This window comes from Varanus komodoensis, unplaced genomic scaffold (assembly GCF_004798865.1).
Source record: "Varanus komodoensis strain SLA01 unplaced genomic scaffold, ASM479886v1 scaffold34_1, whole genome shotgun sequence".
Lineage (NCBI taxonomy): Eukaryota > Metazoa > Chordata > Lepidosauria > Squamata > Varanidae > Varanus > Varanus komodoensis.
In genome coordinates this window covers 5650118-5663211 of record NW_025335854.1, presented here as the reverse complement: position 1 = coordinate 5663211, position 13094 = coordinate 5650118, and the positions used below count along the sequence as shown (strand labels likewise).

General features: G+C 45.8%; 1 protein-coding gene across 1 annotated transcript in view; it reads left to right on the top strand.

Moving 5' to 3' along the window:
- LAMC1 (laminin subunit gamma 1) overlaps positions 1 to 9350 on the top strand; it is a 128589-nt gene extending 119239 nt beyond the window's left edge. Inside the window, exons 23-28 of the mRNA XM_044439319.1 lie at positions 396 to 545; positions 1528 to 1642; positions 2272 to 2471; positions 4125 to 4283; positions 4660 to 4759; positions 5808 to 9350. Coding sequence (XP_044295254.1) covers positions 396 to 545; positions 1528 to 1642; positions 2272 to 2471; positions 4125 to 4283; positions 4660 to 4759; positions 5808 to 6064 — 981 coding nt within the window. The 3' untranslated portion in view covers positions 6065 to 9350. The remainder of the gene's footprint in view (positions 1 to 395; positions 546 to 1527; positions 1643 to 2271; positions 2472 to 4124; positions 4284 to 4659; positions 4760 to 5807) is intronic.
- Positions 9351 to 13094: the final 3744 nt, after the last annotated feature.

Sequence of the window (13094 nt, the reverse complement as noted above, 5' to 3'; positions counted from 1 at the left end):
GTTCCATGCTCCTCACCGAGAAGGTTGCTGTCATGTCTGAAGGCCCATCTTTTCCTGCCATCCTAGAGATTGTGGGGAAGCATAAGAAGAGTTCGTTTCCTGGTTGCTACTACTTCTGAGTGCTCCTGCTGATGCCTTACTTTAATGCGTACTGTGAGCCTCGCAGGGTTGTTGTTGTGAGGATAAGACAGAGGAGGAGGAGGAGGAGGAGGAGGAAGTAAGCCTCCTAGAGTTCCTCGAAAGGAAAGAAGGTGGGATATAAATTTAATAAAGCAGGAGTGGATGTGATTCAGTTGTCAGCAGGTGCTTAGGACTGCGCCCACCTCAAACTACACAGAGGCACGAACAAGTCACAGTTGCTGTGCTCGCAATAGCTTGTATTTCTCCATTCACAGAACGAGGCAAATAAAATCAAGAAGGAAGCCAGGGATCTGGATCAGCTGATCAACCGGAAGCTGAAGGATTATGAGGATCTGAGAGAAGACATGAAAGGGAAAGAACTGGAAGTGCAAAACCTTTTGGAGAAAGGCAAGACTGAACAGCAGGTTAGTACCGCTGTTGCTTCTTTCTCCGGCTTGTCGCTGAGTAAGCCAGAAGAAATGGAAGTGGTGTAAAGTCTGATAAGTATTTGCACGTAGAACAAAATCAGCTCTTAGAATCAGGTTTCGGAGGAAATTAGGGGTTTGCCCCTTCCTAAGAAGCCCTGCTAATCCTTTAAATATACCTCCTGGTGGTGTTTGTGGTCCTGGTCATGGGGAACTTTAAACTATGTTTAGATTTTGTTTTTATAAATGTTGCAATTATTTCCTGGCCTCTCTTTGTAAGCGGCTTTGCTGAGATGAGGATGATATGTGTGTGTGTATGTGTGTGTTGAATATACTCTTTGCTTGCACATCACAACAGAAAATGAAGGTTTCTTGTTGGTAGCCACTGGGTTGCTCAGCCCCTAAACACATCTAGCTTTGAACATAGTACTCACAGCTTCTGATCAGGCTGCATGAAGCTTGTTCGCGGAAGACAGAAGCAGCTCATGTGCAGGCTGCCCTGGGTTAATTCACTCTTGACTGTCACCTTGATGTGCAAACAGGCCCTTGGTTTGGAGAGCACCCCCCCCCCCTTCGCTTCTGGCACGGCTGCCTAAGTTCCAGCAAAAATGCTCTCTCTGTGCATTTAAGTGAGCAGTGGCACGGAAGGAAACCCCCCCAGTGGCCACCCTGAATCATGGAACTCCCTTCCACTTCAGGCTGACCAGAATCCTAGCCCGAGCATTTTTCAGAAGTACCTTCCAAGGCTAGAATTAAGATGGAAATCATAAGGAAATGCCATTAAATTAGATTTGTTTTGTTGAAGACTTTCTGATATCCACCTTGCAATTCTTTGGATGACACAGCACAGACAAAAGGTGTGTCCAAAACAAATGCGTTCGCATGCAAAAAATAGGAATTAAAATTAAATAAAACTTGCTGCTGCATGACTGAGCGCTGGCACATGGCCGTGGCGGTGATGGCCTGCTGTGTCTTCGCCTAGACGGCCGATCAGCTCTTGGCTCGGGCAGACGCTGCCAAGGCACTGGCCGAAGAGGCTGCCGAAAAGGGGAAGAACACGCTCAAGGAGGCCAACGACATTCTCAACAATCTGAAAGGTAAGCGGCACAGCCCCCGGGAGGTCGGTGGGAGTCATTGTGTTGCTGCGGGGAAGCATGTCCCGAAAAGTGTGTCTTCTGGGGTCTGCGTGTGCCGTGACTCTGTGGCGGTGCACCATTTGGGTCTCTGGAGAGGGTCGGAGCTCATCGCTAGAATACATGCTTTGCATCCAGAAGGTTTCTAGTTCAGTCCCTGGAAGCCCCAGTGTGAAAGAAAGCATCCCCGGAAAGGCTCAGCCAGAAAGCTGTGACCAGTCCAGGTAGACGGTGGGGACTTAGATAAATAGAGTAATAGGTTTTTTCTCAGTTCTGTGCTTTGAAATGGAAATTTCTTGCACGTGCCTGAAAAATTGATAGTTTTCCTTCACAGAGAACTTGCATAACTGTCCCTTTTTAAGTTTCTTAGTGCATTTTCACTCTCTCTGTGTTGTTTGAGCATATACAGACACACACATTCCTGTTCCATAAAGTGCTGACCGGGAGTAGCCTGGAGTAGTCTCATGCACTTTAGGTTGGTTAATAATATTAAAAGGTTAAAAATATATTAACTGACCACTGCTGGAAACAGGAGGCTGGGGTAGCTGGCTTGTTGTTTGATCCCGTGGAGCTGCTCTTTTGTGTCTTTCCAGACTTCGATAAGCGTGTGAATGATAACAAAACCGCGGCTGAGGATGCGCTAAGGAAAATCCCTGCTATTACCCAGACCATCCTGGAAGCCAACAACAAGACCCGCCAGGCAGAACTGGCACTGGGCAGTGCCGCTCTCGATGCCAAGGAAGCCAAGAAGAGGGCTTCTGACGCCGAGACCATCGCCAATTCTGTGAAGAAGGTGAGTCATGGGAAGCATCCCGATCAAGAGCGGGGTCTGAAAGCCCTGGGTTCAGCTGGAAAGGCCTCCACTGCAGCCCAGTGGGATTTTGTACGTGCGGCTGCTGCCCAGCTCCCCCTGCTGCAAGGTGGAGTTGGGTGGAGACGGTGTCACAGGCTGGCCTGGGAGCTGGCCCAGCCCCAGGTGGAGGCGCCACACTCAGCCCAAAGGTGTTTAGGTCGCCTGTTCGTTGCTGCCTGCTGCTTTGCCCTTTGGCTCAGTGAAGTAATGCCTGCAGCTGCCTGAGATGCTCAAGCGGGACCCTCAGCAAAACGTTGCCGCACGGAGTAATTCTATTCAGGATGCCAGTGGGGATTCTCCAGTGTGTGTCCCTCCCACCAAGTCTCCTCCTTTACTGTGGCTGCTGGGCATGCTTGTCTTCTCCTGGGCTTCTTTTTCTGAAATTTTTGTCCTTCTGCAAACCTTGGGGTTTCTCTAAGTCTCCCAAGACATCATGTCTTGAATGGTGCCATTTTGATTACAGAAGGATCAGAGAGTAAGGTTGCTATTGGTAGATGGAATGTTTTGAATGTATCTTGCTCTAGGTGGCATCTCCAGGGAAAAGGTCTTGGGTAGCAGAGCTAGGCTTGCCTTGGAGAGTTTCTGCCAGTTGTCATAGGTGATAATCCTGGGCGAGCTGAAATGGTCTGAACTGATGTACAAGGTTTTACCCTACCTACCTACCTGCCATCCATCCATCCATCCGTCTGTCCGTCCTTCCATCCATCCATCCATCCGTCCATCCCGAGAATGGCATTCTTTGTTGAGCCAGCCTTCTCTTGAAAGTGCATCCTCCTTGCCTCTGTCTGCGTGAGCATGGATAGAGCCGGCCTGTGTAGCCCAAGGAACTGGCAGGATAGTGTGGCGACAAAAGCTGTACTGAAGGACTCTGCTACCAGGTGTGGTCTCTGGAAATCAACCTAGTGAGCAGCGTCACATCCAGTCCCATCATTCCCAGCCAGCCTGGCTAATGCTCAAGAATTTGGAAGTTGTTGTCCAAATTGTGTGGAAGGCACCAGGCCTGGAGAAAGCCAGGGGCGAACAGCCTCGTCCGTTCCTGTGTTTTCAAAGTGAGATTTCTGGTGAAGTTGAGGAAAGGGGCTTGAAGGAACCAGTTCAGTGCAAATACACACAAGTCTTCAGTGACTTAAGTAAACAGCCCCCTGTGTTGGTGTTGGGTGTGCCTAGAGAACATACTGCCCCTATGCTTGGATGTCTACATCAGCTGCTTGTATTTTGCCCAGGTATATACGTATGTATGTATGTATGTATGTATGTATTTATTTAAAACATTTCTATGCCACCCCCACCACAACAAAGCCTCAGGGCGGCTCACAAAGAATACATAAAAACATACATAAAGAATAATAATATAACAATTAAAAAAACATTAAAAAACCCCCGATGCATTCTTGGCTAAAAATTTTAAAATCCTAATTAATTCAATAATTTAACAATTAAAATAAGTTTTCAATCAAAAGGTCTTGGCCTGGCACCGAAAAACAAATAACGACGGCGCCAGGCGGACCTCTCTGGGGAGTGCGTTCCATAGGTGGGGCGCCACCGCAGGGAAACACTAACACTTCCGAACACTTTGGTTGCTGCCCATCCTAGAATGCCGCTGAGACAAAGGCCGAGGCTGACAAGACCTTTTCTACTGTTGCGAAACTGGATGAAGACATGGACGACATGTTGCGTCAGCTGGAAGAAGCGGAGAAAGATCTGAAGAGGAAGCAAGAAAGTGCCGATCAAGATATGATGATGGCAGGGATGGTGAGTAACTTGGGCTGCCTAAAAAAGATTTTGGAGATTTATGAAAGCCTCATCCAGTGCATACTGTTTGTATCGTCATGAGAATGTAAAAGGGTGAGTAGTTTGTCAGTCACCATGTTCCTTTTATCAATGTTTGCAAAACTGATAGAGTGCTTGTTATTCACAAGCAAAAATAAATGTCTTCCTTTTTTCCTCTCTCCTTTCCTCTCACCGTTGTCTTCCGGTGGAAATGTCATTGTAGAATGGAGTTGTGTCTGATGCTAAAGCCACACAGCTCATTACTCGATTACTTTAACAACCTACGGCCTCAGAGGTGGAGTGACATGCATGCAGTCCATTAAACAGTCTCTTCGCATTGTGCTTTTTTATTGCACAGGCTTCACAAGCAGCTCAGGAAGCAGAAGATAATGCCAGAAAAGCAAAGAACTCTGTTAACAGTTTGCTCAGTATGATAAATGACCTGCTTGATAAGCTAGGTATGTGTCTTCTTCCTACGTTTTCCTTCATCTGGTGAATTTCTGAACAGTTCTGTCCTCTTGTCCTGAATGTTCAAGTATATTCAGTATTGCCTATCCGCCTTCCCTAATTCGACACCCTTGAAGTTGTTCGCATCAACTCCCATCCGCCACGGCCAGCATGAACCATGGGAGAGTTGTAGTCCATTGGGAGCTTATCAGGTTGGGAAAGGCTGCATGGACATTGTCTTTTAAAATGAATTCTCTGCTGGTTCTTTCAGACCACTGCTGTTCGACAAATAACTAGCATTGATTAAATGAAACTAGAACTTACTCGCCATGTTAAAATACTATCTGCAGTGGTATACAATTCCCTAAGCTGACATAGATGAAGTGTTGATAGATCAGTGAGGCAATTCTATGGCAGTGTATCCTCTGTGGTTCAAAATTCCACAGAAATACGGAACCATGTTCATACGTTCAGTAGAAAGAACTGAAAAAAGTTGCATTCGGCCAGTGAAGCATTCCGTAAAATACTGGTGTCGCTTAATAGCAATATGCATCAGAAAGGTATTCCTGGAAATCTCTCTAGAAACACAGTTTCTATTAAACTTTCTAATAAACTTTAGAAATTAAAGTTTCTAATAAACTTTCAGCAGTAAAATGCAAGCACGTTCAATGTAAAAAGATTGTGTACAGTATTTGAAAGCCGGGTATATAGTTTAGGAATTGGGTTGAATGCATTTTTTGGGACATGTGGGAAAATTCAGAAGTCATGAAATGGGCTTTGACGCAACTGCCATTTTGCATTTAAATTCACAATTGGAATGCAACTGATTGTTATGGAATGCAAACACTCTGAAGTAAAGTGGGATTATTTCCACTTTAGTTTAGAGACAAATTAGCAAGGAAGAACTATCATTTTCTTACAAATATAAGCAGGGCTGGTGAGCGCAATAATTTTGCTGTGAGAAGCAGGTGTCTTTCTGTCCTGCATCTGCATGACAAAGTAGAAATTACTTCTGTAGTGGTTACTGATGCTGACAGTGCCGGGTTGCTCTCACTACAGGTCGTGTGGAGCCCGTGGACTTGAGCAAACTGAATGAGATTGAGGACACCTTGAATACGGCCAAAAAGCAGATGAGAGACAACGATCTGGACCGGAAAGTGGCTGATCTAGAGAAGGCGGCCAAAAAGCAAGCCAGTGCCATTAATGAGTACAACAGGGACATTAGCACCATCTTGAAAGACATTAGCAATCTAGAAGACATCAAGAAGACCTTGCCGAGCGGCTGTTTCAACACCCCGTCCATTGAAAAGCCCTAAGGGTGTGTTTCGAGCAGGGGGCCTTCCCTCAGTGACTGGTGGAGCGGTTCTTTTGGCTGTGGAGTGCCTTAATTCCTAGATTCCATCCTTCGGGACCCCCTCAGCTCACCTCCCACACAGCTCTCAGTTGCTCTTTCTTTCCCTGTTTGGAGTGGGGGGTAGGAATACACATTTTTCAGTGGAAGGCAAAATAAATATCGGCCTCTGGGACATGGAAACGACTTAAATACATAGAATCTGTGCACGCTGTTGTTCAAACACTCCACCTTCTTTCCCCTCTCAGAAAACACTTCTCTTTCATTTACGCGATGATGTGAAATATTATGGACTGTTGTACGGAACGGCAGGAATGGCCATGGGAACTGATGTTTGGGGTGGGAGGACAGGTGTGGAAATCACAGGCTTTTCCCTGAACCCCTTCTCCACTCCTGTATGTGTCTCCCGAACCCCAATTCTGTGCTCTTTTTTTCTATGAAGGAAAAGGTTTGGCTACTGAAGTATTAACTAGTAACAGCTAGGATGGCCGCGCTTTTTTAGAAACACTGATGGCTTCAGAAAAACCAGGGCAAAAAGCCAACCCCATCCATAGAGGAGTGGCTAGTCAAACCCCCACTTTGGGAGCCAGCTTCCTGTTTTTAAAAACCTTTCTACAGTGCAATATGTACGTGTATTTCCTGTTCCTGAGAGACGGCTTCTCAGACACAGTTTTGGGGAATCATGAGGAAAGAATGGTGTGCTAATGTCTCCATGGTGCTATAGCCTGGTCCATAGCACAGGCATGGTCTTGAGCCTGTGAGAACATTTTAATTCTTGTTGCTGGAAGAATCCATCTCAAAGAGAGATTTTCCAAAGGCAGCTGGATTAATATGGACAAATTTGTTCTTTCAAGCAAATCAACACGTAGAAGCTTCTTTTTCGGAAGAATGAAATCCATCAACCAGACAGAGCTTTGTTTGCCAGGCTTGCCTGTGAAATTTGAAGACTGCAAAATTTTATTCGGAAGAGTTGTTTTTCAACAGCTTGTGAGGCCGGTGCAAGTCTGCTCTAAGTTGGATCTTCTTGTGGTTTCCCTCTTTTCTGGAAGAGGGCACTTCTCAAGTAATACTTACCCAATTTTCTGGCAAAAAAAATAAGTACATGAAAATTGGCTAAATTATAGGGACAAATAATTCCAGGAGTTTGCAGTATTTTACAAACTGAGTGGCTGTCTGCTCAGTATTAATTTCTGCCCTATCCAAAATCTCCCCCTCCTGCTTTGCTTAAGCTGCCTTGTAGGGAGAAGATAGTTCTCAGCACAGCCTTCATTTCCAGCCCTTTTCCCACTTACTCTCGAGCAAAAGGAAACTCCCCACCTCCAGTTTCCTCCTTAAAATTAGTCTGCTGTTTCCACCCTCTCCCCGCCTTTTGAAACCCTTTGTACAGCCTACCCTTAAACACTATGCAACTTCGTACATTTGCGTAGAGGGGAAGAAATTTATTAACTGACACACACTGGTGCTATTAATTATTTCAAATTTATATTTTTGTGCGAATGTGTTTTTTGTCTTTTTTAAAATGATTATAGTGTAAGGAAAAGTCTGTTTCTCCCACCCAAGCCCCCTGTAAATACGCTTGGCCTCGTTTCCAGAGTGACACTGTTCTCCTCTTAGCTTTCTCTTAAGCACCACACCACACGCATCCGGTCCTCCTTCAGTTTGTTATTTCTTGTTGGTATGGGCAGCCCGGTATTTTCTCTGCCCAGACCTGCCCCTTTGCAGTCCCATGCTGGTAGCTAATAATATCCTGTGGTATTAACTTCAAGCTTCTTGCCCTGCATTTTCAACCGAGGGTCAAGTTGCCTGCCTCCTTTTCTAAAGCCAACACTGATGCCCAAAGGAGTCGCAGAGCTTATGAAAAACTAACTTTCTTTGGGTCTTTCCAGGCAACATTCCCCCCCCTGAAATTCCGCCTCAGGTCAAATGGAGAGAAGGTCTCGGAGGCGTGTGCTTCCCTCCTGCTTCCTTCACCACGAGCAGAAGAAAATTGGAGAGCCGGGAGATGATGCATTTGGAATAAATGTGGCGTTTCCCCCAGTGGACTCCCACCTGGAGGGTGGGAGAGTGTCCCAAGACCTGGAGCTCAGTCCCGGGTTCATCCTGAGCACTAAGCATCATCTCGCCTGGCCCTTTGTTCCTGGTTTGCAGACGTTGCCTTTGAGCTCAGAGTTTTATCCATGGCTATGGACTCCTCGCTCGCCTCATCAGGAACGGTAGCGCCAGCCTAGATTTCACTGAGGTTGTGAACCTGTACCTAGGCCCATCCTGTTTCTCCCTGGACAAAAATACTCTCCACGTAGAAAGCTAGTCTGCAAGGGAAACGGCTACTCCAAGCCCTCCCTCTCTCTCCAATGAGCCAAGTTTCTGTGTGGAGGCGAAGACGGGAGATTCAGTCCCACCAACGCCTCCATCAGCAGCCAGCTGAAGTGTTACCACGAAGGTCCTTGCTACCTCAGTGAGAACTAGACCATTATTTTATGTCCAGTAGCAGGTCTATGGACTCGGAACTGTGGCTTTCCTATCCATACCACTGTATGAAGAAGAAGGAATACTGGGGATGTAGTTTTTATATGGTATGAGCCCACAGTAGCCCAGGACCAGAGAGAAGATGTGGCCAGATTTTCATTTCCCTCCTGCCCAAGTGGCTTCTTCACAGTTTACATAAAACCGGAGTGCCTGCATACAGACGAGGCAAATGGCCCTTTTCCTGACTCTTGACATCACTGTTTTTGTCTGCTGAAGACAAGTTAGATGGGCTGCATTCTGACCTTTTTCTCTCTACTGAACAAAAGAGAACAATACCCCAAGTTGTGTACTTCTGGCCTCTTCCCCGCCTTTCTAATATTTTCCCCTTAAAAAAAACCCCCTGGTTTTAAGTAACAGATTTTTTATTTTTAAATGAATGAATAAAGACCTTTATAAGAATCCTCTTAATTAAATACTGTGTTAACAGCCATTATCGCATTTGTATAGGTCCAAGTTATTTCTTTGCATAACAAAACGATGCAACAGCTGCTCACAGAAAGATGCAACCAGGAAGCCACAGGAAACAACTGTTGAAGAATTTCCCTCGTTTTCCTGAACCGTGAGCACCTCTGCCTGTGCCTCCACTCCAGTTTTTGCCTTAAATCTTGTGGTCTTGCTGTCTGGGAGCAGTGAACAAAATCAACGAAAAGGCAACACTTGGCAGTTTTATGTATAAAACAGTATTTCTTATTTATAATAAAAGTCTGAATATTTGTAACCCCTCATTTCCTGGTTCCTTGAGTGTTTATTGGAGGGATTGCTGCTATCAAGCTGTTAGATACCTGTGCTGATTCTTTGATTGCCGAGTGGCATCTTTTCTGGGAAAGCAAGCTGACCCAAGAATTTTAACAACATTCACAACTTTTACCTATGTGAAAGATATCTCTTCTTATAGTGGCCAAAATGATCAGGTTGAATACTGGAGATCTGGATCCAGAGATTTCAGTGACCTATCCATTCTGACTCCCCTGAACTTTTCCCTGAATTGCCTCATCATCATCATCATCATCATCATCATCATCATCATCATCATATTTATTACATGATCTTCCTGTTCTCTGTTTTATCTTCACAACAACCCTGCAAAGTAACTTAAGCTGAGAGTCATGGTTGGGCCGAGACTAGAACCTGGTTTGCCTGAGTCCCAGGTCAACACTAACCATTATGCAATACTAGCTATTTAGGACCCCACCCAAGTATAGATAAAGTTAATTTTTGTATGCCCAGTGCTCATCACTGCATTCATCTATGGCTTCATTCACCTTTTTTGGAAAGCTCAGTTGGAGCTTCTTGCAATCTCCTTCAGGTTGTATCATTCAAAATAATTTGGTATCATCTGAACTTGAAGACCTCTCTCCTTATTCAGGCATTAAATGCATTCATAAATGGTCTCGGGACCAGTTCAGATCCTTGGGATCACCCTTATCTTCTGTGTATGGTGCAAATTGTCCAATTAGTCCCACGCTTTGCTTCCTTCAATCAATCCAGAATCTAGGGACAGCGCTAAAAATCCACAGTTAAGCAATACTTTTATTAGGACCAAACCTAAACACTACAAAAGATTGGGCTAGTTTTACATTCCCCAGCACTTGTGGTACACAACGCACAATGACTTATAAAAAGAAGCCAAATCCTGAGCCAGTTTGGACTTTGTTTCAAAAAAGGTGATTGAGGATCAAATAGACCTGGCAGGTATTGCAGGTGTTTGATGACATCCAGCATTCAGGGGTAAAAAAAGCAATGGCTGACTGGTTTTTGAAAATAAAACCCAGTTCTGTTTGCACCAGCCAATGTACAGGTTCCAGAGTGGGTAGATGGTGAGAATAATGAGAAGCACTGCAGTCTTTGACTGCACCAACCCCTAACACTGCTCACTGAATTTGCCTCAACAGCTTTGGTTGAGGGACACGGCAACATAGCCTCTGAGCATACCAGTGCGTCATACCTGTTGCTTCAGCTGCAGATCTGCTAAGCATTCTATCATTGCATTTATATCCTACTTTTCTCCTGTGAGGAACCCGAAGCAGCTTCCATAGTTCTATTTTATCATAACAACAACCACCCTACGAGGTAGTTCTGGCAGAGAGTCTAACAGGCCCAAAGTCACCAATTTTGCTTCATGGCGGACAGGGGCTAGAACCCCCATCTCCCAGGTCCCCAGTCCAACCCGTTCTCCACCACTCCACACTGGTTCTAAAGTTTTGTGAAGTAGGACTCTGCCTCTCTCTTTGCATCATATTCAACAAATCTTGTTGTAGGAGTGTAATAATTCTAGCTTTTATCATGCTTTCTACCATGACTTTGGGTTAACAGATCTGTAATTTCCCATAGAGCCATTAAGGCAGATGCTATCAGTCTGCAGGCAGAACTAAAATACCAGAACAAGAAATAACGAATGCTATAAATACTTGCCTCCAAGTGATCATGGGAATAGCGCTGCTCAAAGGAGCTCTGGCAGCCTATATTTCAAGAGCACTGACAGCAATTCCGTGGAACTGCCTAAGAGAAGAGCTTCTTGTCAGTCGATCTATGGCTCTTTGCCACTGTGATTAGACAGCCCCAGCGAGAGGAGACCGATAAATTTCTGCCAAGACCTCATGTGTTGACACTACCCGTAACTGTTTTCTGAAGCTGTAAAACTGCACCCATGAGCTGAATGCAACCCTGAAAACGAGGTCCCAGTTGCGAAACGGCAGGAGGTCTGCGCACGGACAAGATGCTCGCAAAGGAGGCAAACCTGGGATAAGCCTAAATGGGCCCTTGACACAAGCATTGGGCTTCATGGGCAACCGAGTGTGAACATGAGGTGCATATGAGTAAAGTGGCAAGCAGCATCGCTTACGACCTTCCCCCACCCCTGCCCTTGAGTTTGCTCAACTAATCGCTCAACTAAAAATGCAGCTGTACTGAAACCTGCTTCATATAATAGATAATTAATTTTAGGAAGGACTACCAGGTTCCTTTTGCCAAGATTTATGGTGGGGGACCACCCCAGGATGCTTTTCATGTCTGCCCCCATCACAAAACTCCTGCCAGGACTTGTGGAACAAGCGGTCGCTGCCTCAGCTTAGCACACTTCTGGTTCAAAGCTCTTCCCAGTTACAAGCTGGAAAGGGCTGCCAGGAGCATTCCGGTGTTCCTTGTTATCAGGGTTAAATAGGAATACTCTTCAGGAATTCTACTGAGATTCCCTGGCTCACCCCTAGAGGGGCTGAAGAGCTTACTCATTATAATTATTATTATTATATATTTATATATATATATATAACAATTATTATATAAATATTATTATATATTATAATATTATTATTATGGTAATGATAAAGGAGGAGAAGAGCACAGAGGGTGAAAGAAAGGGATACTCCAATTTTGAGAGGGGAGGAGAGAGGCTCTTGGTAGGTAAGGGATGCAGACTGGGCCAGACCAAATGTGACTGTACTTCCTTGTCTAGCTGACACCTCCGCCACAGTCTCGCCAGGTATGTCTCACCTGGCTTGCTCACGGGAACTGAGAATCAGGGTGCGGCTCTCGGCTGCCTTGGCTCCGCCCTGGAGGGCTTGGAGATGGACTTCAGTGTGAACTTTGGGAAAGATGCCCTTGAGGCGTGTTGATCTAAATGGAGAAGTCATCCTCAACTTACAGATAACTTCAAGTGCAAAGTCGTTTTAGCCACAAGGGTGTTTGCACTGAGCTTCTCATGACAGTCTTTCCACTGGAAACCTGCAAGACGCCTGCGGAGTGTACAAAGCATTGATCATCGCAAAGCTGATCTCACTCTCACCCGTCGCTGCACCTACCCCATAAAGTAAACGCATGTTATCATCCCATGCTGCAGGGTGGCAAAGGGGAGGGAGGAGGGAGGGAGGGAGGAGGGGGGCACACTAGGCCAGGATTAGTCACAACTTCCCTCTGCGGGAATAGAATGCATAGACTGTATATTATTTTGCTTAAGTGGTACAAGCACAGGAAACGAACCATTGCATCCTGGACAGGTTCGCATACTTTGGCAGGCCATGATGGCGATCCTTCATGGCAGGTTGGTTGTTGGCTGGTTGTGCAAAGTATCCATGACGAGCCTGGCAGATGGGCAGGTTCCACGCCTCTTTCCCTCCCTCTCCTTCCCGTTCCTTTTGCTCTTATCTGGGGTCACCCCATGAAGCTGATTCTGGGAGGTTTAGGATGGATAAAAGGAAGACCTTCTTCACACTGCGAACTATGGAATCCACAGCCATGGGGAGTGGCGATGGATGCCAGTCTGGGCGGCTTTGAAAGGGGATTGGGCAGATTCCTAAGGGAGGAGGCCATCAGTAGCTATTAGCCTTCCTGGCCATGGGTCCCCTCCTTTATCAGAGGTGACATTTCCCAGAGGATTTAAGAAACCGCTCTGGGTGCCGCCACAACCCCGCTTCCCCTTCGTGATTGCCACTTGGGCATCCAGTTGTCACATCCGCAGATCCTGGGCTTCATCT